A 26173-nucleotide genomic window follows, 5' to 3' on the forward strand; every position below is an offset into this window, starting at 1 on the left:
TTTATATGTATATGTTAGTTTGTTACATGGGAAATAAACATGTTCATGTTTGTAAAAGAGTGTGGTGGGCTTTCTTTGAATGTTAAAGAGCGTGGTGGGCTTTCTTTGAATGTTAAATCATCACAAATCATTAAACATTGATACAAAACAAACAAACAAAAGAAAATAATTATATAAACAATGAACTGCAGAAGCCCACAAATGGCAAATTACACCACATAAACAGAAAAGTAACCTATAAGTCTCCTATAAGTCACTGATTTATCATGCATCTTAAAGGATTATGGGTAAAATCTCACTACAGTCTATTCCGATTGATCAAAAGAGTTTTACTAATGATCCAACATGAAGAAAAAACGGTTTCGAACCAACCCTAATCCCAGGATAGAGCGGCTGAGTAAATGTGGTCTGGACTGAGTGGATGAGGCTCATTGTGTCTATGTTGACACTGTAGAAGGACAGAGTTCCTGCACTGTGGTCCACATACACTCCTATTCTATGGCTGAACACACCAGGGAGATCAGTTTTTATGTTATTGTGTCTGAATGAGCAATTGAAGCGAGAACAGAATATACTCCAGGACTGATCATTATATCCAAAACGACACTCATCACGCCGTCCCTTCCTGTTGATGCTCTTATATGACACTGATATACACACTTCTTCACTCTCACTCCACTCAATCTCCCAATAACAGCGTCCACACACACTCTCTTTACACAACACCTGACACACATTATCAAATCTGTCAGGATGATCAGGATACGGCTCCTCTGTGTCAGTGAATATAATCACTCGGTTCCCCTCAGACAGAAGGAGGCGTTTATGTGCTGTGTTCAGATCCAGAGTCAATTTTTGATAATCTGATGAAGATAAAACACATCGCAATCAGGAATTATGAATCTGACCTTTTAATGTACACTGTAAAAGTTATTTTTGCTGCTTGATAACCCTCTGAACATGACAAATGCACCGGTGCGTGCTGCTATATTTTCCCTCATTACGGTGTAAAACAAAGCGTAAAGTGTCTATTTTTATTTGTGTACATTCAAAATAAAAACAAAATGTTGTCCTTTTTGTTAAATAAAGAAAACAAATATTCTCTGTTTATGTAATCTGTATGAAAACAACGAGAGGTCCAGTTTTTCAAGCGGCTGCTCATTATCTTTAATGCGACCACATCCGCACGCATGCGGAGAGATTCACATGCTAATCGTCTACGTGAAGGTACGTGAACCTTGTAACAAATTAGGTAATTCCCTCGCTGATGAGTGGGCAGTCTGTAGATGGAGCGCAAGCTGTGGACATCACATGTATCCATGTTAAGCCTGGTTATATTTCTGTTGCTCTTTGCCCTGTTTATTTCTTTCCAGTAATGCAGTTGTTAGTGGAGTGTTTTGCAAACTGCCCTATGTGTGCATGGGACAATGCTGGTAATAAAAAAACACCATATCAGATATGCGAGTCATTGCTTACACTTGGCTACAACCATTCAGGCAAGCTATCCGGCCTGTATGTGTAAAGCTCAAATGTCAGGGCATGTCAAAACACCTGTAAGGCCTAGAAAACAGCTCAAGGTTCAGAATTACATTTATGCATTTGGCAGACGCTTTTATCCAAAGCAACTTATATTGCATTCAAGGTACACATTTTACATTTTTTCAATTCTTGCATTCCCTGGGAATCGAACCCATGACCTTGGCGTTGCTAGCGCCATGCTCTACTGTTTGAGCTATAGGATATCTATCTATAGGAAAGGAATTATATTAAAGGGGGGGTGAAATGCTGTTTCATGCATACTGATCTTTTTACACTGTTAAAGACTTGGATTCCCATACTAAACATAGTAAAAGTTTCAAAAACTAATGTTGGACGTTTGATGGAGTATTTCTGTGTCAAAAATACTCCTTCCGGTTTCTCACAAGTTTCGGAGAGTTTTTTTCGAGTATGGCTCGATTTAGCACTATTTTATGTTTCTTGGGTCAAATTATATGTGCTTGCATTAATTAATATTCACTTATATAAGTCATGTGTGCTTATATAAGTCATTACTTATTAAAAATATTAGGAGGCACATTATTAACGTTTTAAAATTTCACATTTAAAGAAATCTAGTGTTTGATCATATCTAAATATTTATTAAAATGTAAGCACTGCAATACTTTTTTGAGCAACTAGATTAGATAGATGTATATTTATTAAAGAGCCAATAAGGCACCTGGGTAATGGCATTACAAATTAACATTTTTTTTTTTTGCCACAAAATGACTCTAATTTGCCTTTTTGAATTAGAATTCTCTATTTTAATCTTAATTACTACACACATTGAAATATAAAAAGTATCAGAAGAAAAATATTATAAGTGGTCATTAATTGACAATATCTCCTCAAAATATTCAATATATATTATTTAACAAAACAAGAGAACATTTATTTAATTGAAAAATAATTACGGTGTATGGTCACATTAGACCATCAATGAGTATGAGTTTGACCAATTAGTAAGAAACACCTGAGGGCTAAATACAAGAATAACATTAATGTTATTCTTAAGTTAATTCTCTATCACTCTCCATAATTAAACTATCCTGTAAATATGGTTGACTTAATAATCAATGCACACTATGCTGTACTGTTTACCAAAACTAGCTGCAAACATCTGTATAGTGAAACTTTTGTGTATCCGCTGAAGCCATTCAAATGCATTGACAGAGCGCTAGAAGTATTGAGCGCTCCATGAGCCGGGAGACAAGAGCATGTTACAACTGCAGCTTTTCATCGCCTCTGGCTTTAACATTATGCCCCATTAGCGCCAAAATGCTATTTATTGTTTGAATTTCACAATAAAACTTATTAAAACTTCATCTGTTATAGGACAATGTAGTTTGAATAAAAAATGCATTAACAGTCTGACAGTCATAAACAGGACTCAGGCCACAGCCTGTATGGAAAAATAAATTGTTAACAGCAGGTTATCAACTTAATCGATATGAAGTGCCACTATGCGAACATCACAGCTTTCAGTTTGTCTACCGCATCAGATGTCAACGCTGTCCTCTCCAGCAGTCCTCGGCCACCAGGACTTCGGTTTTATAAAAGCTATTTATTTGTTGTAAAGTGTAATAATCATCTCAGAAAAAAAATATTTTCAATGTCAGGTGCAGTCGAAGTAGTTGATTGTTTGATTGTGTAGGTTTAGGGACAGTGTCATTATGCCAACATTATCCTCATAACTTCTTACGAAATAATAAGTTTATCCTTCTCTTGTCAACATTATAGCTTGGTGCATGTGAGCGCGGCGCGCGCTATGTACGTCATATAAGGATGCACACTCAAAAGTAATCCGGTCAGGTTGTGTACATGGTGAAGCATGTTGGTGTATTTACGTGCCAATTTTGCTAAGAGCGGATAACGCGTTTCATTGTCTCTCCACCATGCTAGTGGATTAGCTATAGTGTCAATTGGTTGTTCTTGGGGATAGCGGGTTAACTCTGTGTCAGCGCATGCTCTGATCGGTAAAGGGGCAGAGATGTCAGACCTCCGTTTATTAAGGAGATGATGATATCCAAGATTTCTCTTTCCCGAATCATCTCCAGCAGTAGCAGAAGTACCACTAACTCCGCCTCCGTTCACATCGTCAGCTTATACAATCCCGGAGTGCATATTTTTTTTTGTTTTATGTTTGTAAAAAAAAAAATATTAACACGGTTTTGGTGGTTATAGAGTTCTAATGACAGTGTTTAACTATAACCGTCGGTCTCACGGTTGTATACTAACCGTCACACCCCTATACACATGTATTTATATTTTTTTATAGATATGACAACAATCACATAACCCACAGAGAGATCGCACTGTCCGAGAGTTTGAGAATATCCACACATAATTTATACACATTAAAACATGATATCAGAGTTTTAAAATCAAACATTTTAAAAAAGAACCATACATCACGGTTGTTTAAACCAATGAGCATTAAGCTGTGTCAGCAAGTCGTTTCCCATCATGCTTTTTGTCAGCGCAGTCTGTGGAGAGCAACTAAGCTCGACTGCAGAATCCGACACATCCGAGATTTTTGACATACGTCAGTATGACATCAGAGCAAGGCGGACCGCCCTCGGACACATTTCTAACCGGCATGCATCTCGCACTGATCACCGGTGATCGGTTCTGCGCAGATTTTGCTCATCTCAAACAAGCCTATTAGTAGGTACCAATAGTGTAGGAAAACCGTGACGTTTTCTACTACGTAATCACGCGCGTGCATGCGTGAAACGGATCGTGCAGGTGGAATGGATCGTGTACCCAGAGAGAGCAACTGCGCCCGACTGCATAATCGGTCACATCCGCCTTGCCATCGCGAGAGATTTTTGACACATATCAGCATGACATCAGAGCAAGTCGGACACATTTCTAAACTGCATGCATCTCACGGTGATCACCGGTGATCGGTTTTGTTTATTTAAAGAATTGTTAGAGAATTGTTACAGAATTGTTTATTCTGTACTTTTATTTAAAGTACAAAATAATATCAAATGATGACATCTCAAATATTTAGTATGTTCAATCTGAAAAAAGCGTGCCTATTTTTTACAAAAATATTTTTTGTGAAAATTATTTACCTTGGCAAGGAAATCAAAAGTTCAAGAGTTAAAATTAAGTTAAATTCAAGTTAAAAATTACTTTGTGTGAATTATTACTTCATATTCTACAGGTTGAATCAATGTTATAATTTTTTTCAGTGTACCTGTGTTCAATATATCAACAGTGTCTCAAGTTAACCAGATATCCTGTACAAATCACCATTTACATGCAAACTTACAGTTTTTCTGCTTGTTTTCTCAGTGACTTACATTGGAGGAATTCATTCCTGGTCCTGGGAACAAAGTTGGTGAAAGTGACTGTGGAAATTAACAGAAATGAAGAGTGTGATTATCGTCAAGAGATGTCGAGAAAATTCTCTCTGCATCCGTTCTTTAGACATTTATTTTTTCCCAAAAATATTTACTGTAATATACAATCACAATCTTGTTAATACACATTTGTCCATGATAACATTGTGACTGCATTACATGAATTAAACCCCATTAAAAGTAAAAAAAGCAAAAAAAAAGCAAAAATGAACTAGAACAGTGAATGACGCTTCTCTCTTCAAAAATCCAAAGAATCATCTGTCAAGTCTAAGTCCTTAATAAAGTCAATAAAAGGTCCCCAAATCCTATTTAATAAATGTTGTTTATATTTCCTGATGTATGTTATTCTCTAGGGGGAGGCTGGACATCATCTGCTGTATATATACACATCGTTGATTAGCTTGATGTGCTCCACTTGTGTTTAATTATCTGCACGTGCTCCTCCCGAAATTTTGTTAATAAAAACTTCACTTAAATAGTTTGTCGTGGATGCGCTGCTTTTGAACACTTCCTGTGGCATGCTGAGGTTTAACGTTTTATCTACAGTGAGAATACAGCGCATGATATTTCCAGTTTAAATTGTGTTCTGAGAAAGTATTGTTGTGCAAGCGGGACTCTTTCATGCATCTTAGCATGTGGTGTGTTAGGGTGCTTTCACACCTGCCTCATTTAGTTCGGTTGAATCGTACTAGAGTTCGTTTCCCTCTTTGGTGCGTTTCGTTTGGTCAGGTCTGAAAGCAGCAATCGCACTCGGGTGCGCACCAAAAGCGGACCAAACAAGCGTACCGAGACCTCCTTGAAGAGGTGGTCTCGGTACGATTTCAAACGAACTCTGGAGCGGTTTGTTTGTGGTGAGGACGTGATCCGACCTCGAACAGAACCAACTGCAAAAGAACTGATCATTTTTGGACTGAACCAGCTGCCGTAGTTAGCTGCGCTGACATTGTGTGCATGATATTATTACCTGATAGATCGTTGGCAATATTTTCGGAAGATGGAAGCATGTCAAGAGTTAATAATTAATGCACGCCTCCTCTTGAAGTGACGAGCGATGTGCGCTCGCCGTCTGCAGTGCATTAGAACGTTGTTTTCATGTCGCATCCGAGCTTCATCATAGAAATGTTTTGTTTGCATACTGTGGTAAATACACACCGTTTAGTAGATTATGGCCAGGGACAAAACTGGCCCGCGCAGTTGTCTCTCCATAGGGTTATTATAGTTTGCTGGCTTTGCCTCGCCTGTTGGAATTTTCCCACACGTAAATTCTGACCAATCGAAAAGCAGTTTAGGAAATACGCCATGGCCAATGAGTGATGTGGATGTTGTCACCTGCCTGCGTTTTGGTTCGTTTCAACTGGTTCGGACCAAAGCAATCAGTGTGGTGTGAAAGGAACCAAAAAAGCTGAAAAATGCAAAAATGTATAATTGTTTGCCCTTGGTTCGGACCAAATGAACTGAACTAGAGATGTGAAAGCACCCTTAATGTCTAAACTGTATGTGTGTGAATTAAAAAAAAGTCAACCCAGTGTCACAAAAAAGGCGTATATATTTATTGTAGTTCATTTTTCAACGTTTGTAGATTTAAATTTTTTAGTTTTTTCTTTAAAAATCAGTAAAATTATTCCCCCCCCCTTTCTTTTTCTTTTTTTTTTTAAACAATCTCACTACACAGTTATAGTCAATAATGTACTCGGTTACTAACGTAACCTCGGTCGTCTTATTAATATAAATAAGAAAAGACTATGGGGAAATCTTCTTGGTTACGTATGGTAACCCTCGTTCCCTGTAGGAAGGAACAGAGACGTATGTCGGACATCACCGATGAATTGGGATCACTTCTGGGACCCCTTATCAGCTTCGAGATATAGAGAACGGGCCAATAGCCATTGCCGTGTGAGATTTGCATCTTGCGCTCCGCCGCGCACAGTGGGTATAAACCGGAAGCGGATGCAGTGCAAATTTGTTTTTCATTGAGGAGCCGAACTAGTCACTCGGCCATGCAGTGATGGTACAGCAACTGTGGCGACGGGACGTACGTTTCCGTTCCCTCCTTCAGGGAACAAGGGGTTACCATACGTAACCGAGACGTTCCCTTTTGGTTGGTCACATTCAACGTACGTCAATGACAAATTGGGATCCAGTTGGAAAATTCCACAGTTACTACCACTTCCAGCACCCAGCGAGAGCCTCTCAGACCCCGTCTGTTCAGGGCGGGAAAACTTGCGCAGAGTAAAATTTACAAGTTCATTTAATCAGAGGACCAGCTATGTGAGTAGCTTTGTTTTAGTAGAATGAGTCTCAACAATCATTTTACCAAATCGTCAGGTATTTCACTTAGAAGCCGAGGAAAACGCAGAGGATGACAGACATGGCCACAGATAACATATTAGCTACAGCCCGGGTAATCTCAGACGAAGAAGCCGCAAAAGTTACTTCTGACGACCCTAGCAAGCCTGTCACCGACCCTAACATTATTCAAGCTATGAAGAGCATGGTGAACGATATAGTGGCAGTGATTTGATGCCAAACTCTAGACAGTTCTCAAAGCAATACAGGGCTCTCAAGTTTTGAACTGAGTTCAGAGTGAGATTTCGGCCGTGGCGGCAGCAACGGGGTTTGGCTGGGTACGGGGGTCTGATATGAAAAATTACACATTCGTACAAATAAAATAAAAAAATGCATTTAATTAGTGTGTGTGTGTGTGTGTGTGAGCCTGTTTATGTGGTTTATGAGGACACAAATTTGTATAACTACATGGGTATAACACTGGTATTACACTATAAATGTGGTTTTTGAGGACATATCAAATGTCCTCATAATTCAAATGGCCTTAAAAACACACTAAATGATGTTTTTTTGAGAAAGTAAAAATGCAGAATGTTTCCTGTGATGGGTAGGTTTAGGGGCAGGGGCAGTGTAGGGGGATAGAAAATACGGTTTGTACAGTATAAAAACCATTACGTCTATGGAGAGTCCCTGTAAACCACATAGACCAACATGTGTGTGTGTGTGTGTGTGTGTGTGTGTGTGTGTGTGTGTGTGTGTGTGTGTGTGTGTGTGTGTGTGTGTGTGTGTGTGTGAGAGAGAGAGAGAGAGAGAGAGAGAGAGAGAGAGAGAGAGAGAGAGAGAGAGAGAGGTTAGTGTTGTTTATTGGTGTTGGTAGCAGGTTTTTGAGGCCTTCAGCCCAGAGGTTGGTGGCACCTTAACATGAGCACAGTCACGCTGAAGTGAGCTGTGGTTTACAACAGAGATTATTTTACTCTTAAATAATCTTAGACAAACTGCCTATAATTATTGTTTGCTATATCACTTTTTCCTCTCTTTATGACAGCGGCAGGTCCGGCTCTAGCTCTAGGCGAGATGGAGTTTTGCATTTTCAATTCCACATAGAATTTTGCTACATTCATTGCGGGATATATAATCAAAATGCAATCGCAAGTATCTAAATGTAAGTTTACATGCAATTTAGAAAAATAACATTTAAAAGATCATTTTGCTACAATTTTTTTCTTGAACATGTTAAACACATCTAATTATTTCTGTAATACCTTTTAATTTAAATGTTGCAACTTATATAAAGTATTACAATATACAATTTATGTTTAAATTATATGTTAAAACTAGTGTAGGAAATAGCAAATGTAAATTATATTATTCAATTTGAATTATCATTTTGTTCCAAATGTTGCACACATGGTATGGAAAATGTAAATTTAAATACTGAAATGCATTGCCATTTTGCATATTGCATTGCAAATGTTATATCGCTACACTTCAGCTCCCAAAAATAGGGGTGAGCATGAATATATTCGATTTGTAATTAATATTCGAAAAATACAAATAAAATTGAAATTTTACTATAGGCTATTGCTTCACTGGCCTAAATGCAGTGGCCTAAATCCATTATAAATCTTATAAATAAGATGAAAATGGTCTTACAAAATGGAGTTACTTTTAATAAATTAATTAATGAAAGTGAGTTAAAAAAAAAAAAATCCCATCCAAACACCAGTCGATGAGGACAGCTGTCCATCACCGCATTCACGAGCGCAGAAGAGCACAGATGTTCACTGAGTGAGAGCGCAATAACGTACGATAGCAAAATGCAATTCATGCAAATCATGATTGAGCTTCCTTTAAGTTTTGTTGAGGGATTAAGAACAGAAAACACAAAGTGCTGTCAGAAACTTAACTTGACACCGTTATCTTTGTGTCCCTGCATCTGTCATCGGGGCTTCTAGTTGCCAACTAACGGTACTTCAGCGAGCATTTGATTCAATGAGCGAGGCCGTGGCGTGAATCACAGAATGTGACGTTGGAATCAGAACGTAAACGTTCTTGGAAGGAGGGACTATCTATATCTTACCAAGATACAGCAAATCTATTTTATGATTGGCTGTTCGGTCTCTATTTTTATTAGATTAACTGGTGCGTGGCAGGGCCGTCAGGGAACTCGCTTGATTCCTCTAATAGCGCGCAACTTTAGTGTGTGTTACCCTGGCGATTTCTCTGCGTGAGAAATACAAGGTGTGGCGTGTGAACGGGTTGAAATGCGTGTGTCTCACGCCCAATGCGTGAGACTTGAGAGCCCTGGCAATAGATAACCAGTCATCTAAAAACCAAAGTAATCAGCTCTCGTTAACCCACCGAGAGCAGCATTTCCTCGACCAGTCCTTCTGGCGTGTGCTGTGGGCTCGGATGTCTCTGAGATATGATTCATCTTCTGTATATCTAACAGCCGATCTTTGGTACCCAAACAGCATTCTTGTTAAATGGCTAGGCCCTTATAAAATACAGATTTTACTGCCACGGCACATTAAAAACATGACACTGAGTGATTTACTCGCGTCAAGCCAGTCACGACGAAAATAGGCTACACATTAATTATGATAACTACGGTAATCAGCAGGAAGCACAAAAAGACGGGCTTTGAGGTGTTTTTCATTCAGCAAGTTTTTAGTAATACCTTTAAATAAAATAACACCATTTATTTTCTTAAGTAAAAAATTAAGATGTTCTTAAGAAAATATTTGAAAACTTCTCAAGAATTTTTCAAGAATTGCACTCAGGAACATTCTTACGAACTTCTTAGAATTTATCTTAAGAATTTTCTTAACTTCTTTCTTAAGAAAATTTTCGTGAATCCGACCCCAGGAGAAGCGGTTATGTGATTTGACTGAGCAGGTAGATGACATAGAGAATCGTTGAAGAAGATGTAATGTACGCATTATTGGCTTACCGGAGTATACGGAGGGATCTAATCCGGTCAAGTTCTTCGAGAAATGGATCCCGGAGAACCTTAACTTGGACGCAAAGGCGGGTAAAGTGAAACTGGAGAGAGCCCACCGCTCCCTCGCTCCAAAGCCCGCTCAAGGCCGCTGTCCTCGACCTGTCATTGTTCGATTTCATAATTTCCAAGACAACAAGAAGTGATGGCAGCCACCAGTAAGCGCTTTGCTCTCAACAGCAAGCACCTTCACATGACGCAGAAACCCCGCAAATTTCATTTTACAACAATTACTCAGCGGCTTGGTGCAGAAGAGAAGAGCGTTTAATGAGGTTAAAATTCGTTTTCGGGAGCTGCAAATGGAGTATGCGTTACGCTACCCTGCCACACTTAGCGTGAAAGTCGGTCAGACGCGTAATAAGTTCACTTCTCCGTAGGAGGTGGCAGTTTTTCTCGACTCTCGACAAGTGCCTGCCTAGAATTTTTCACCATTGAACCCCTAGCCAAGGCAATCAGGACAGACCCTTCGTTTTGAAGGTCTGCAAACTGTTGAGAATCATCATAAAATAGCACTCTATGCAGATGATGTGCTCGTTTTCATGTAAAATCCTGCATCTTCAGGACCATCACTTCTTAATATTATTAATGCTTTCAGTACTTTCTCAGGACATAAAATTAATTTAAACATGTCTGAGGCTATGCCCGTTGGTACCATGAAAACAATGCCAGAGGTTAGTTCATTTCCATTTTAATGGTGCCCTGGAGGATTTGTATATTTTGGTCTTTGTAAGCCCTCTATTCAACAATTTGTACAAAGACAACTTTACCCCTTTGCTTAGTAAAATTAGAGAAGATTTAAATCAATGGGATACTTTACCGATCTCATGGTTATGTAGAGTGGCTCTTATAAAAATGTCTGTTCTCCCTAAGCTCCTGTACCCAATTCAAATGACCCCTATCCTGTTCTCTTAAAAAGTTTTAAAAGATGTGAATGGATGGTTCAGTTCCTTTATCTGGAACAAGCGTAAACCAAGGCTGAAATTCTCTGCATTACAACTACCAGGCTTGATGGGAGGATTAGATATGCCTAATATTAAACTATACCAGTGGTCTAAGATATGTTTCTGTCAGATGCCTGTCCTGTCTTGTGTGCACATGTGGGTTTTGTTAGTGTGGCCATGTGCTTCTGTCATAGTTTGATCCCTCCCCCCTTATTATCTCATTATTGGTTTAATTTGCCCCACCTGTGTTCCCTCATTCCCTGCCTAATTTGTTCCCTTTTATAAGCTCCTTATATTTGTCAGTCTTTGTTGGATTGTTGTACTGTCTATAGCCCTCTTTGGACGGGATTAGATTAACATGGGGACATGGGGGTAAAGTCATTTTACCTCAGGACGTCTGTAATATTAATGGCCAATTCGCACGGGATAAGACATCTCAGTAAAACTAGCAGAAGTGGGAGGAGTAACTCGCTTTACGCACCTCCTTGACATCATGTGCGTATGACGTTACCGTTATAACGTGAGCAAACACACAACCTGAGCGCCAGTCTAAACTCCGTCTCCAATATATATGTGTGTTTTAATAAACAGTTAGGTCCAGTCTAACGATTCTGATTGGATTATGTTGGTAATAGACACTTTCCTAGAGCTAAAATGTGTTGTTCCTCTAATAAGTGCTTTTGATCTTCTTTTTGCTTTAAATGATATGCGGAAAATACCGGACATTTTCCACAGATTTGCCCCACCACCTACAACGCAACCGAATGCTTCAAGCGCCTACAAGTTCGCAAAATGCGCTTTTTTTTAAACTTTTAAACAAGAAATGACAGAATTTTACCATACATTTTTACAGCAGATCTATTCGAACGGGATTAGTATTACCCCAGGTCATTTTTCCAGACCTTTTCACAGAAGGTAAAAGTCTCGGTAATCTTTACTGACATTAGCCCTATTCGGACTGGATTAGTTTAACATGGGGACGTGGGGGTAAAGTAATTATTACCAGAGGTTCTCGGTGATTTTAGTCCCGTCCGAATGTGCCATCTCGGTAATCATTACGGACAATGTCAGTAAAGATTACCGAGACTTTTACCTTCTGTAAAAAGGTCCGGAAAAATTACCTCAGGTAATACTAATCCCGTTCAAATAGACCTGCTGTAAAAATGTATGGTAAAATTCCGTCATTTCCTGTTTAAAAGTTAAAAAAGAGCACTTTTTGCGACCATGGAGGCGCTTGAAGCATTCGGTTGCGTTGTAGGTGGTGGGGCAAATCTGTGGAAAATGTCCGGTATTTTCCGCATATCATTTAAAGCAAAAAGAAGATCAAAAGCACTTATTAGAGGCACAACACATTTTAGCTCTAGGAAAGTGTCTATTACCAACATAATCGTTAGACTGGACCTAACTGTTTATTAAAACACATATATATTGGAGACGGAGTTCAGACTGGCGCTCAGGTTGTGTGTTTGCTCACGTTATAACGGTAACGTCATACACACATGACGTCAAGGAGGAGCGTAAAGCGAGTTACTCCTCCCACTTCTGCTAGTTTTACTGAGATGTCTTATCCCGTGCGAATTGGCCATTAATGTTACAGACGTCCTGAGGTAAAATGACTTTACCCCCATGTTAAACTAATCCAGTCCGAATAGGGCTATTGTCCGTAATGATTACCGAGATGGCACATTCGGACGGGACTAAAATCACAGAGAACCTCTGGTAATAATTACTTTACCCCCACGTCCCCATGTTAAACTAATCCAGTCCGACTAGGGCTTAAGTCTCCCAGTTTCCCTGTGACCCTTTCTGGTATGTGGTTAGTTATATTGTTTTGCCCCCTTGTGGGTTTTGTTTTGTAATAAATATCATTTTCTGCACTTGAGACCTCGCACTAGTTTTCCTTTGTTCCAGACGTGACAGTTTTTGGTTGGGTTGCTCTTGATAAATCTTCTACATGGTTAGATCTTGAACAATCATTATCTAAGCTTCCACTCGTGGCTTTGTTATTTTTAACAGCTTAGACTTGTTTGATGTCTTGAGCAGTTGATACAGTAGTATCAATTATGTAAGCAGGACTTTTTCTGTTTTTTTTTTACAGATTAAAAATTATATTCTAAAAAATCTCATTATGTAATAACAGAAGTCTGTCTCCTATAGAAAAAAAATATTTCAGACACCTGGAAAGAAGTCAGTGAGTCTGTTATACAAGGTTCTTAAAGGCCGTGATGTGATTTCCCCTGAAACGGCTTCAGCTGTTAGCAGCTCCTCCCCTTTTTTGAAACCACCAATAGCGTTTCGTTAACATACAGTTTGACTAGAGCCTTTCTGTTTGGTAAAGCCAGTTTCCTCTAACCATTTATCATGATCTCCTCCATATCGCCTTGAAATGCTGCCCTGATTCTTTGCAGAATTCAAATGGGTCCGATGTTTTGTTGTCTGCGCCAACTCGCGTATATGATCCGCGCTGCACTCTCATGTCTATAGTCTAAATTTAGACCAGAGTCGTGGGTGTGTTCCCACCGCCGCGGTGTGTGAAACTAACGTGAAACCAGACTTCATTCGCCTCAACTCAAAGCATATTTACACTGAATTGTTTCCTATCGCATATATAATGTGCTATGTGCCTTTCACCATGTAGAAATTAGTAAATGTGTTAAAAACTGACCGATTTCAGCAGTGTAAGGGGCAGGCTTTAGATTCTAGAGCGCATTTTGATTGGACAGAAGATTTGATGAGAAGGTGAAGTCTATGATGATGTCATCAAAATCTGTAATTCGTTTTAACGGAAGTGAGAGACTGTAAGTTTTGAATGCTTATATCTCCTAAATGCAAATTTTATCATTGATTTGGGACACACCAGCTAATTCATAACTTTAAGGCTAACACAATCATACTTAAAGCTCAACAAATTTACAAATTGGTACACTAACTCATTGTCTTTGGTCATGTATTCAGTTACAAATATATTGGGCCAAGATGGTTTCTGAAATGAGTAATATCTTTAATAAGAAGTTGGTACTAGATTCTTTATTTTTGATCCTTGGACTGCCTGATAAATCTTTGATTTTATCAAAAGAAAAAAGACTGTATAATCTCACTTTTGCAGCTAGGAAAAACATTTTACTGAAGTGCATAACTGACAAGACTCCGACTATATCAGGTTGGCACAAGATTTTGATGAAACTAGTTCCGTTGGAATATTTAACTTGTGTAGTTAATGGCCAGCCAGACCAGTTTTATAGTGTCTGGAAGATCTATATCAATAATCTGGGGCCTGAAATATCAACTATTCTGCTGTTTCCCCAATCAGGAGTATCAGGAGTATTGACCACATAATGGTTTTGAAAATGTAATGTACCTTTTTATGTTTTATTTGGTGGCCTAGGTTAAATATGATCATTATTACTTATGCTTACTTTTTCTTTTTTTTTCTTTTTTTTTGCTTGTGCTTTTGCTCTTGTTTTGTTGTTGTGCTTTTTTTTTTTTTTTGCTAAAAAAACTATGTTTAATAAATAGTATCAGGGGGTTGGGGCAAAATGCCTCCAGAATTAATACAATTCCCCCAAAATTCAATATATGGTGGAAAATATGGCCCTAGTATAAGTAATTTTTTATATTATAAGATGTCAAGACTACATGAGACCCCAGAACTTTACCTCTGTCTGAGATCTTCCTGAGCTCCTCTTTGAAGAAATCCTCCAGTTTGTCTCTCAGCTGACTGACAGATTCTCTCAGGCCATCAAAAAAGGAGAGAGAATTGAAGGGATTGTCATTGACGTCTGTAGATTCAGGAGGAGCTGAGAGAGACTGGAAACTCTATAGAAAACAGAAATTATAACTCATCACTTCCACACTTCAGCCAATAACCTGCACTACTGTCAGATTTGTGCAGCTCTTGTTGATCTTTAGCAATCTAGCACTTCTCTTATTTATTAAATGACATTAGAACTATAAATTCTAGCATTTTCCCTTTACACTATATGTGAACTTTCTAGGAAATCATTTGGATGATAAAGCATCTGCTAATAACATAAATGTTACAGATCAATCACATCGATGATGCTGACATTCAGGGCTGTTTTTATCTGGAGGTGGCGCCAATAAGTGCTTCAATGCCCCCGTTAACACAGTTACATAATGACAAAGCAAATGGTTTATTTTTGCTAAAAGGCATAGAATATTTAAAGGTAGGGTATGAGATGAGAATTTAAATGTAGCATATGACAGGTACTAAACATAAGAACAGAAACAAAGCTATTTTTTGTTTATGAATTCATTGGCTACACCTCTGACCTCCAAGCCCATGACTCCACATAGGCCTGTCGACCCATCGACTTCGGCTCCTAGCCACCCAATGGTGTATACTTAAAAATACACCAAAGTGGTAAGAAGGGGACCAGAACCCTCTGGCCCACAGTAGCACCGGGGGTGGAAAAGCTGACCATGGAGAAATCGTTCGAGGAAGAGCCCACAGTGGAGCCGATGGAGGGCGGTGCCAGGGTGGAGCCTCTGCGATGGGTCCGGACAGGACCAGGGGACTGACCGAATAAGACAGAGCTGGGAGAGGTTACACCCAGTTGAAGAGCAAATACCCAGGGCAACACAACTGAGCTGGAGTGACAAAGCAGAGCCACAGGCGTGAGACTGAGGTGGAACTGGGAGCTTGAAAGTAAGGCAGAACTGATGGGAGCAAGGATGTAGGAAGATCTGGAGGGAAGTAGGAGCCATGTGGAGGGCAGAGGTCCAGTGGAAGTCCAGAAGTCTGTGGAGACCAGGGTAATGCCTTACCAACGTGGAGCCGGAGGGACGAGAGAACCCAGTGACACCTTTATTTATATAACACTGGAAATGGGCAGGACCAGTGGAGGAGGAGGAGCCAGGTGACTGGGTGAAACCAGCAGAGAAAGGAGGGCCAAAGTACTGTTCAGAACCAGAGAAACCATTAGGCCTATAGGGACTAGCTGAGAATAAAGGACCTTAAAGGGGGGGTCAAATGCTGTTTCATGCATACTGAGCTTTTTACACTGTTAAAGACTTGGATTCCCATCCTAAACATAGTAAAAGTTTCAAAAACTAATGTTGGACGTTTGATGGAGTATTTCTGTGTCAAAAATACTCCTTTCGGTTTCTCACAAGTTTCGGAGAGTTTTTTTCGAGTATGGGTCTACTTGACGTTAATACAACGGAAGGTCCTTGTATGGGCCGTATGGGCTCTTCTCCCGGTAGGGTGCGCGCGCCCGTAAACACTCTCTCAGGTGCAGATCCAGTCGTCCGTGAACACTTATGTCGCACGCCGCACTCCAGTTTATTCCTATGGGTGACGTCGAGCGACTTCAACGCTTCAGCAGCACTGCATTTGAACCGATTTGAACGCAGAAATGACGGGAAGCTTCACAATATCGTTTTAGTCGCGTCTCAAAGTGGATTTCCACGCCACTGCTGTCACAGGACTTCACCAAATCATACCAAAGAAGTGTGTTTTTGACGGAGCGGTCCAAGCGATAAAGGTTCGGTCCTGCTTTGGAAGCAGCCGGTGAGTAAAACTGCTTCAAATGTCTCTGCTATTGGCTACCGTCGCGTGAGTAAACATCAGTAAACGACACGATCGCGTGTTTCGTCATTCAAATGCGCTAACGGTTACTCCATTGCTGTTCTCTGTTTTATAACGTTACACTAGTCTGACTCTGACGTGCAAAACCGTTTTGCTTGCTACCTCTAAGGTCTAGTCGCATACAATAGTCCATAAACCGAATTATGTCCTCATAAACTGCGACTAAAGACACACAAAGGTCACTAAATACAGTACATACCTCTGAGATGGACGTCCTGATGTTGCTGTTTCTCCTGTTCAATTTATTTCTGCCTCAGATTTGATTCTGAGATAGCCATGGGTTTCTCCACGCTTGAGGACGTCACCGCTTTGTTCGCGATCGTCATTCTTTAGCTCCGCCCACACGATACGCCTCCAGGCGCTCGTTTTTTTTCCGGAAAGACTCGGTACAGTCCATATTTCTTTTATAAATATAATAAAACTAAAGACTTTTCGGAGATATGAAGGATGCAATACTACTCTATAAGTACTCAAGATTTACATGAGATTGACTGAAACTGAGTGTTTCACCCCCCCTTTAAGGTTGTGAGCATGTGTAAAAGTCTCTCTCACTGTTAAGGGGGAACCACAACTGGACAATACCGACCCTGCTCTTTGAGGCTGGCATGATATAAGGCGCAAAGGGAGTCATCAGGGTAGTGCACTATGCAATCTAGATAGAGATACTCATGTATACTCATGAGGTGTGATCCTCAAGGTAATGCTCAAACAATTATGAAAATCCATTTCATCAGGTTTTAAAGGTTCCGTTCTTCGCGATTTCATCTTTCAAACTTTAGTTAGTGTGTAATGTTGCTGTTAGAGCATAAATAATACCTGTAAAATTATAAAGCTCAAAGTTCAAAGCTTTGGACTACACCCCTGCACTTCCTGCTGTAATGACGTCACTAGAACCGTTTGTTGACTAACGCTCCGCCCACAAGAACACGCAAAAAAGGGGGCGTGGTCTTGTTGCTTTCCCGTTATGGTAAGAGGCGGGACCTTTCTGGGCAAAGTGCGCTAAGCTGCTGTCCAATCACAACACGGGAAGTGCTGGCCCAATCAGAACTCGTTACGTGTTTCTGAAGGAGGGACTTCATAGAACAAGGAAATCATCAGGCCGTTTTTAGGACAGAGAAAACAGCGCATAAGCATAAGCAGATAATTAAATTGTGTGAAAAATACTGTGTTTTTTTACACGCGAAACATGAACTCATGTTATATTGCACACTGTAAACATAATCAAAGCCTCGAAAACATGCAAAGAATGGGACCTTTAAGATCACCTGAAGTAACTTTGGTGAACATTACTCAAAATTGGTACCATCAATTTCATCATTACAAAAGACATTTACAAAAAGGATACAAACGTATCACGCAATGATAGAGGGAGATGCACTATATATGGAAAGTGTTCAGGGATACTATAAGGTTTTGCGAGAAAGAAACCGTATTATTCTGTCAAAATACTGACCTCCACCGTTACTCTGTGTGTGTTCCTGTGAGTGTGTGCGAGCCGTCAACGTGCTCACAAATGTTGTCATTACAACCAGTACAAAGCATTCGCCTCAGGAGGTTTACCTCATTATAGTATTATCTATTATTGTTCATCTTAAAAGAAACGAGAATCGCATTTGTTTCTATTGTGTCTCAAAATGGTGTGTGTGTGTGTTTATCCTGGGTGCCATGACAACAGTGTGAGTTATAGTAATATGCTGACGGCTCACATGCTCACAGGAACGCACACAGAGTAACTGGTGAGCTCAGTATTTTGAATGAATAATAAGGTTTCTTTCTCGCAAAACCTTATGCTGCATTCCCACCAAACGCGAATAGAGCGTCTGGACCGAGTGATTCCTCCTGGACCCTCCTGAAAACTTTCCATAAATTGTGCACGTCTCCCTGTATCATTGCATGATATTTGGTATAATTTTGTAAAGTTTTATTGTGGATTTCATTGCCACTCACATCCATGGAGGAGCGCGTGCAAGATTTTTTAAAAATTATTTGTTCTGCTTATGAGGTCCGAAAAAGATAGAGGAACATTTGGCCAACAGCAGGGTGAGTTTATTTTTTATTCCAGGGTGACTCTAAAAAGTGATTAATTAATTTATTTATTATAATAAGTAATAATAAAAAAATATCAGGGCACAGTAAAATTCCATTAAATAAAAACACAATGTCCAATAGGATTCTAAGACTCTAGTAAGATCCTACAGGACAAAGTGAAATTCCATTAAATAAAAATATAATGTCTAATAGGATTCATAGAATCCAATGAGATCCAACAGAACAAAATTAAATTCTGTTACCCTATACCAACTTTTTTTTTGTTAATGATCTGCAAGACTGGGGCTTTATTAGTGCTGTTCATTGATTCGAGTAAATGTTTTGACATTTGGGTATAAAGTGTTTTAATTCTATAATATATGGTGTAAAAACATCTAAGTGCTGCCGTCTTGAGGTTGAACGGTGGCTACTACAGAATTGTCCTATTGGACATTGGTGGTCATTGTAACGTATGGTCCTAACAGCTCACTACCACGCCCCTGGCACGAGCTCACAACTCTCATGATACATGAAGTAGAAACATTATGAATGAAACTTAATTGAGACTTGCTTTCAACATTCTCATGAAGAAAATGCGGTTAAATAATGCAGTTGTCAATACATGTCAGGTTTTTCCTGTGATATTTTCGCCTCTCACGTGAGACGCGCTTTCAAAACCTGACACGCAAGTGGTTGCCAGCCAACAACAATACTGTAACATGCTGCTGTATATAGTCTAATGTTTAATTTGAGGAAATCTGTTCATTTTAGGCTATTAGGTTTGAACTTATTGGTCCTGTGCTGCTTATAAATTCAGTTCATTTGAATGAAAATACATTGCATGTATCTGATCTATTTTTAGTGGCATTCAGTATAAGGATTTGACTGTTCATAGAGAAGGTCAGTGGTCCCATTCTCTCGTGCGCTGCTGCTTCACTAGCATCGTCGGCATCTGGAGTTTACGCAGTTTGAGCCCTGCCCTCGCTTCATCCTCTCTGTCTCTCCGCTGGGCTCTGCCCACTTTTACTAGCCTGACAAGCCAGACCCACATCAAGATGTTTGGTCTGGAAACTCACCATTGACAGCTCAATCTGAGGGGCGGGATAAACGGTTGTCTTTCAACCTCCGTCTGCACGCGATAGGATAGCGCTACACCAACCAGAGCAACGACGGTGAAGGGGAGCTCGCTGACTGATTAAACATTCGCCGTATCCGGTCGGCAAAACCCCAAACACATCTTCCCTTTTTAAGAATGACTTCAGTGCCGTTCTTTGTTCTTTTCTCAGAGAAAGTCCAAGTCCAAGTCTTCCAGAGTTGCGGTCAAAGCTGATTCGAAAAAACGTCGTTCGCCAGTTTCTGTGTTTACTAGAAGCACGCCAACGCAACTCTGCATTCGTCATTATGTTAAGCCCCGCCCACCGACTCTATACACGATGTGATTGGCCAGACCAGAGTTTGGTGTTTACAGCTCAGAAGGGTATTGAGAGTTGCTAGACAACACTTGCAGGCAGATTAGATTTGCTGCCGCTAGGGTGCGTCTAGATTTCTAGGCTACACTTTTACAGCATTTTTCAAATATTGCCAGTGGGTGGAGTTAGGCTCTGAGCTGGGGTTGAGTTACCCTATAAATAAAAACACAATGTTCTAAGAATCCAATAAGATCCTACAGCATAAACTAAAATTCCAATAGGATTTTTTTGACAAGGGTTAGTATAGTCCAGAGTTGAACCCCTATGGGTCTGAGCCAGCTTTCGGGCCCTTTGTAAGATTGAACATGCTCTGACATTTGTGCTTTTTTTAGTAGCTGAAGGATATTTTCATTTATTTCAAGGATATGTTCATTATTTTTATGTAGTCGCACATTAGGATATGAAGTATTAGTCATGTGGCATATTATGATTCACAGTATAAAGTATTAAGTATACAGTATTAGTTGTGTTTTTCACCATGAAGTATTAATGATTGAGTGATGTTCATTATGAATTGAGTTGTTCTTCAATTTGCTTATGATGATTTAACTTGCAAATGTACAGAAGATTAGGGAATGTGCTGAGGTCTTTGCAGGACGCTATAAAGAGTGTGAAACGAAACTAAGGATAGGTGGTACGACGTGGTACGAGGTCAAGCAAGGGTTAGACAGAGGGGGTAGGGGATCTCCAAGATGGAAAATACCAGAGCTGTACTTTCTTTGTGTGTGTGTGTGTATGTGTGTGTGTGTGTGAGTGTGTGTTAACCTATGTTCATAGAAATACTGCCAGGAGACTGATGACGCGGGACACCCCAATTGGAGGAGACCGTACAGAAGGAGAAGGGGATGAAGAACAAGAATATAAAATATGCATGATAGAGTTGTGAAATTCAAGAGCAGCCATAGAAGTCATCAGGATTTTCCTGATGCGGGTCTTTGCTGGTCTGGATCCTGAGCTCAGAAACCTTTTTTACTCGCTGTTACTTTAATAAATGTATACGTTTGATTGATAACTCGACTCCTGGCCGATCATTGAACTTGGGGAGGACTTTGGGGGAAAAAAGTCCAACATAGCTTATAAACATAGCAAAAGTGTCATTACACTGTATTCAGCACAAACTGGGCATGTGTATGAGAGAGGGAACTATAAGAAAGGACAAAACAGGACAGAAGAAATATGTATTTTTGTAGTTTATTTAGAATATAATTAACAATATAAAGTGAGAGCCAAATGCAGAATGTCCTATGTGGGCCAGTATCAGGTCATTGTGATAATCAAATCTGTGAGATAAACTGGAATAAAAAAACTTAAGGATTAGGGCTGTGCGATATGGCTGAAAACTGTATCACAATATAAGTTTCATATCGGTCAATATCGATAATTATTAGGGATGCACGATATTGGATTTTTGCCGATATCCGATATGCCGATATTTTTCAGCTCATTTTGGCCGATGCCGATACCGATGCCGATATATGTTTATTTTTTCCCTTTGTTTGGAAACAACACCATTTTGAGCAAAAACTATTTTTTTTCATTCTGGTTTAAGATTTCTGAGGTATCCTTACTAAAAGGATTCTTGTTGAAGATAAATAAATGTTAATAAAGTTCTTTTTATGATAAGAGTATATTAAAAGCTCTGAAAATAACAATAATAAAGTCAAGTCATTTTTCACCCCAGATGCAGCTGTAACCTAGTATTGTATTTTGGGATTTAACGTTTGTGCACATGAAGTGGGGGTGGCATGACATCCATTGATGCTGTCTTTTAATTCTACACTTATTGTAGAGCTCCTTGGATTATTTTTCATCATCCATTTCGTAAAATTTTATTACAGATTAATTCACTGTATATAAAAGTATTTAATTTACAAGTGTCATGCTTGTGATTTATGACATCATTACTGATTTGTTTATTCAGAACAAGAAGTAACTTCAATTTATTTGTGTATTCTACTTTTCATTGTATTACTGTAACAACAGCGCCCCCACTACATGTATAAATATATAGCGGTCTAGCTGGAGGGCACTAGGACCTGGAGGAGCTTCTGCTGCTGTGGAGGCTGCCGCACGCGCTAGAGAGTGGAGAGACGCGATTGGGCTTGTTTAGGGCTAGTTTTGTTGTGAAAACGTGGCAAATCTGCTGCTGACTGTCACGTCCTTCTGTACGTGCATTCAGAAAATCAAGGCAGCATTTAAAAACAGCCAATATAAATCACTGTACATGCAATGTATTTTCTTGTTTTCACTTGAAGAATGACGGCAGTGCTGACATGGTCTTATCGCTGTAGCACTCCTTGCACACATTGCAGGCGCATATCAACACGTTATCATATCGGCAAGACATATCGGCATAATGTTTTCATATCAGCCGATGCCGATTTGTATATTTTAAGCGTTTATCGGCCGATTCCGATGTCGTGCCGATAATATCGTGCATCCCTAATAATTATTGATATTTTTATGAACTATTTAAATAAGGACCAGGAGAAAAATATTATATTTACACATTTTTATTTTAAACTTAACCTTCCTCTGATTATAATCCCCTCAGTTATTAAGTGACAAATGTCAACACAACCACAGAAAACACTCAAATAATTAAAATGTAAACATAAGTCTAAAATTATAATGAACACTTAATAAATATATCTTAACATTAAGGTGCGGTACCGTTATTTCTTTGTACCGTTTAGATGGAGTACCTCTCCATGGCGGAATCTAAAATCGCCCCCTATACCCTCAAATAGTGCACTATTTGAAGTATTTCAAGGGACAGCCTTTTGTAGTGGTGTCCAAAACTATAGTGGACGTTATTGAGTGCACTCATTCAATCCCACGTTGCACTGCAATAATGTGCAACTGATGCATGCTTTTCATTCACTCCTTCAAGTAAACTATATTAGTGGAGTAACGTAAAGAAATAATGAATGAAGGTTTAGGTTGCGATTTAGGATTCAACCCATGTCGTTTCAAAGAATAGCACAATGGCGAGTGAGCGCCTCGAGTATAAACACCTCCTCAAAAGGACAAGGCGTGCGCATATTATTTAAAACCTGACATTTTAACATTTCTTTAGACATATGACTCATGTTTGTGTAACAAGTATTCACTAAGTTACAGTTAATTTTCTATTAATAGTTAATTATATAATTTTATATATGGAGTATTAAATACAATTAATGCAACAATCTTCAATATAATTATAGTTGTTTTAGGATGAAATATACTTTATAAATAGAATTTACTTTGCTAGCACACATTTCAGGTGAACAATTAATCTGTGCAAGTTATTACACAGAAAAAAATAGTTTGCCGTGGTAATCTATAATCAAAATCTTGGGTTTGAATATCCTTAACCTCTCCCCTCCAGCCGTTAGTCTGCTGTGAGTGAGATATGGAGAGGAGAAGCGCTGGAGTAAAATCCTGCCCTCCATTCAATATTCCCTTTTACTTGGAAAAAATGTCACATGACTGAAATAAAATCCCTTGCAACTTCCAGTTCACTGGGACTTTAAAGTAAAACAGATTTGAATCATGTATAACCCTTATATGTATGACAAAAATCGACACAGTTATTTTTTATACGAAAAAAAGTGATGTGAAGGCGCTGGCGACTTTACCATTGTATGCTGTGTCCTATGTTCTCTGTGACCTAGTTTCGCTGTCTGGTTAATTAGTTTCATCAACTCCTTCATTCTCGTTGATGTTAAGTTGTGTTAGTTACCTGTCTAATCTCCTACGTTTTGTCATGAAATACAAGTATTCTCCTTTATCTTCGTGAATATTACACTAACCGTTATGTGACTGTCCATTGGACCATCGTCTCTGTCTCCATTGGTCTTCCCCATGGCCTTGTCGAGGATATTTACACCATGGCTCTTTCCTGTCTCGATTCCACCATGGGGCATCATCCTGGCTGGTCTCTGGATATCCACCCGATTCCCCCTGCTCCTGGCTTTCCCCTTGCTCCTCCCACCTTACACTCCACCATGGACAGTTTTCTTTGTCTTGAACTATATTCTTTTTTTCTTTTCTCACCCTTCTTCAGAGCTCCCTCCCCCCTCCTCAGATGGACTGTTTATGGCGCGAGAATGAGCTTTCTGGGAGGCGGAGCTACTGTAACAATTATCTAATCAGTTCTCTTTGTTTGCTTAATATATTTATACAATATGTTCTCCCTCATTCTCTGTTCGTTCTCATCAATGTTAAGTTGTGTAAGTTAATCATCAAATCTCCTATATTTTTACATTAAATTAAAATATTCTCCATCGTCTTCATGAGTTTTACACTAACCGTTACGAGTAAGCCGACCACTGGGGTCTAATAAGATGATTTCCTGGACGAAGACTAGAGCTACTCCAGGATTAAATTGAGGCTTAAATTAAACCTACCAGGAGGGCAGGTTTATCTTCAAATTAATATTGTGACACATGTAATACTCAATGATGATGCAAGATGGCGCCGCCGTGTTCGGTCGCCGTTCAGGTCGCTCCTCTAAGACTTGCTTTTATTTATTATTCTACACTCTTTTGTTCTCGATTTTTACTAATCTATCATCAGCCTTGGTCTGCTATGATAGCAAAACACTTCTGGATATAGGTTATCGCTACACTGACCTGGTTCAAGACGCTTTCATCAATCCTCTGTGGCCACCTGAGATTCTTCGGAACGCCGAGTTGAACAAAGGCCACTCGACTCGTAGGTGAAGATTCAAAAAACACAGCGGGAAACGCGCTGGGATCCGCAACAGACTGAGGAAGAGAGCATTCAGTCCTCCTCTCCCGAGCATTCTGCTCGCAAATGTCCAATCCTTGGATAATAAGATGGACGATCTTAGAGCCAGGATAAGTTTCCAACGGGACATGAGAGACTGTAACATCTATTGTTTGTCCGAAACATGGCTCACGCCCGCGGTCCCGGACACAGCTGTGACGCCGTCTGAGAACTTCTCTGTTTTCCGGATGGACAGAACAGCCGAGGCCGGTAAAACCAAAGGCGGTGGAGTGTGTTTCATGATCAACAAGAAATGGTGCGATCCCAGAAACATCTCCATCCTTTCGCGATCCTGCTCGCCTCACCTGGAACATTTATCAATCATTTGCCGCCCATTCTATCTGCCTAGGGAGTTTTCTTCGGTCGTCGCCACTGTGGTTTATATTCCACCACAGGCAGACACGGGACTGGCTTCATCTGGCCTCCATGATGCCATCAGCGGCTCCACAAACAGCCATTCCGATGCGGCTTTCGTCGTCGCGGGTGATTTTAACAAAGCCAACCTTAAGAAAGTATTGCCTAACTTTCACCAACATGTCTCCTGTCCCACACGAGGAGCAAACACACTGGATCACTGCTATTCTCTGTTTAAGAATGCCTACAAGGCTCGTTCACTACCAGCTTTTGGTAAATCTGACCATGCCGCCATTTTCCTTACACCTGAGTACAAACAAAGGCTCGTTCAGGAACCCCCAGTGAGGCGGGAAGCTGGTCGCCTCATTCAGAGATCACGCTACAGGCAGCTCTTGATGACGTTGACTGGGACATGTTCCGGGCGAGTTCACTGATGTGGCGCTCTGCTTCATCAACACACTGACAGAGCAAGGCACACAAACAATAACTATAACGCCCTTCTCTAATCAGAAACCGTGGGTGGACAGTTCAATCCGCGCTGCAGTGAACGCCTGCACTGCCGCATACAACGCCGGTCTACTAACAGGGAATATGAGTGATTATAAATCATCCTGTTATGCTCTCCGACGCGCCGTTAAAGCCGCAAAGCTCCGTTATAGGGATCGCGTGGAGTCTTATTTCCAACTCAACGACTCCCGGCGGATGTGGCAGGGACTGAGGACCATCTGTGCTTTTGGAACGAAATCCTCTGCAGAAGTGAGAGCTGATCCGTTGCTTGTGAACGAGTTAAACTC

At 39.9% G+C, this 26173-nt stretch overlaps 1 protein-coding gene across 1 annotated transcript in view; it reads right to left on the reverse strand.

Annotated features, from left to right (window-relative positions):
• Positions 1-318: 318 nt before the first annotated feature.
• Positions 319-26173, reverse strand: part of LOC137049330 (E3 ubiquitin/ISG15 ligase TRIM25-like) — a 46230-nt gene continuing 20375 nt past the window's right edge. The window contains exons 4-6 of the mRNA XM_067427850.1: positions 14798-14957; positions 4854-4901; positions 319-863 (exon numbers count right to left, since the gene is read on the reverse strand). Of these exons, the coding sequence (XP_067283951.1) occupies positions 319-863; positions 4854-4901; positions 14798-14957 (753 nt within the window). The remainder of the gene's footprint in view (positions 864-4853; positions 4902-14797; positions 14958-26173) is intronic.

Source organism: Pseudorasbora parva, chromosome 20 (genome assembly GCF_024679245.1).
Source record: "Pseudorasbora parva isolate DD20220531a chromosome 20, ASM2467924v1, whole genome shotgun sequence".
Taxonomy (NCBI): Eukaryota; Metazoa; Chordata; class Actinopteri; order Cypriniformes; family Gobionidae; genus Pseudorasbora; species Pseudorasbora parva.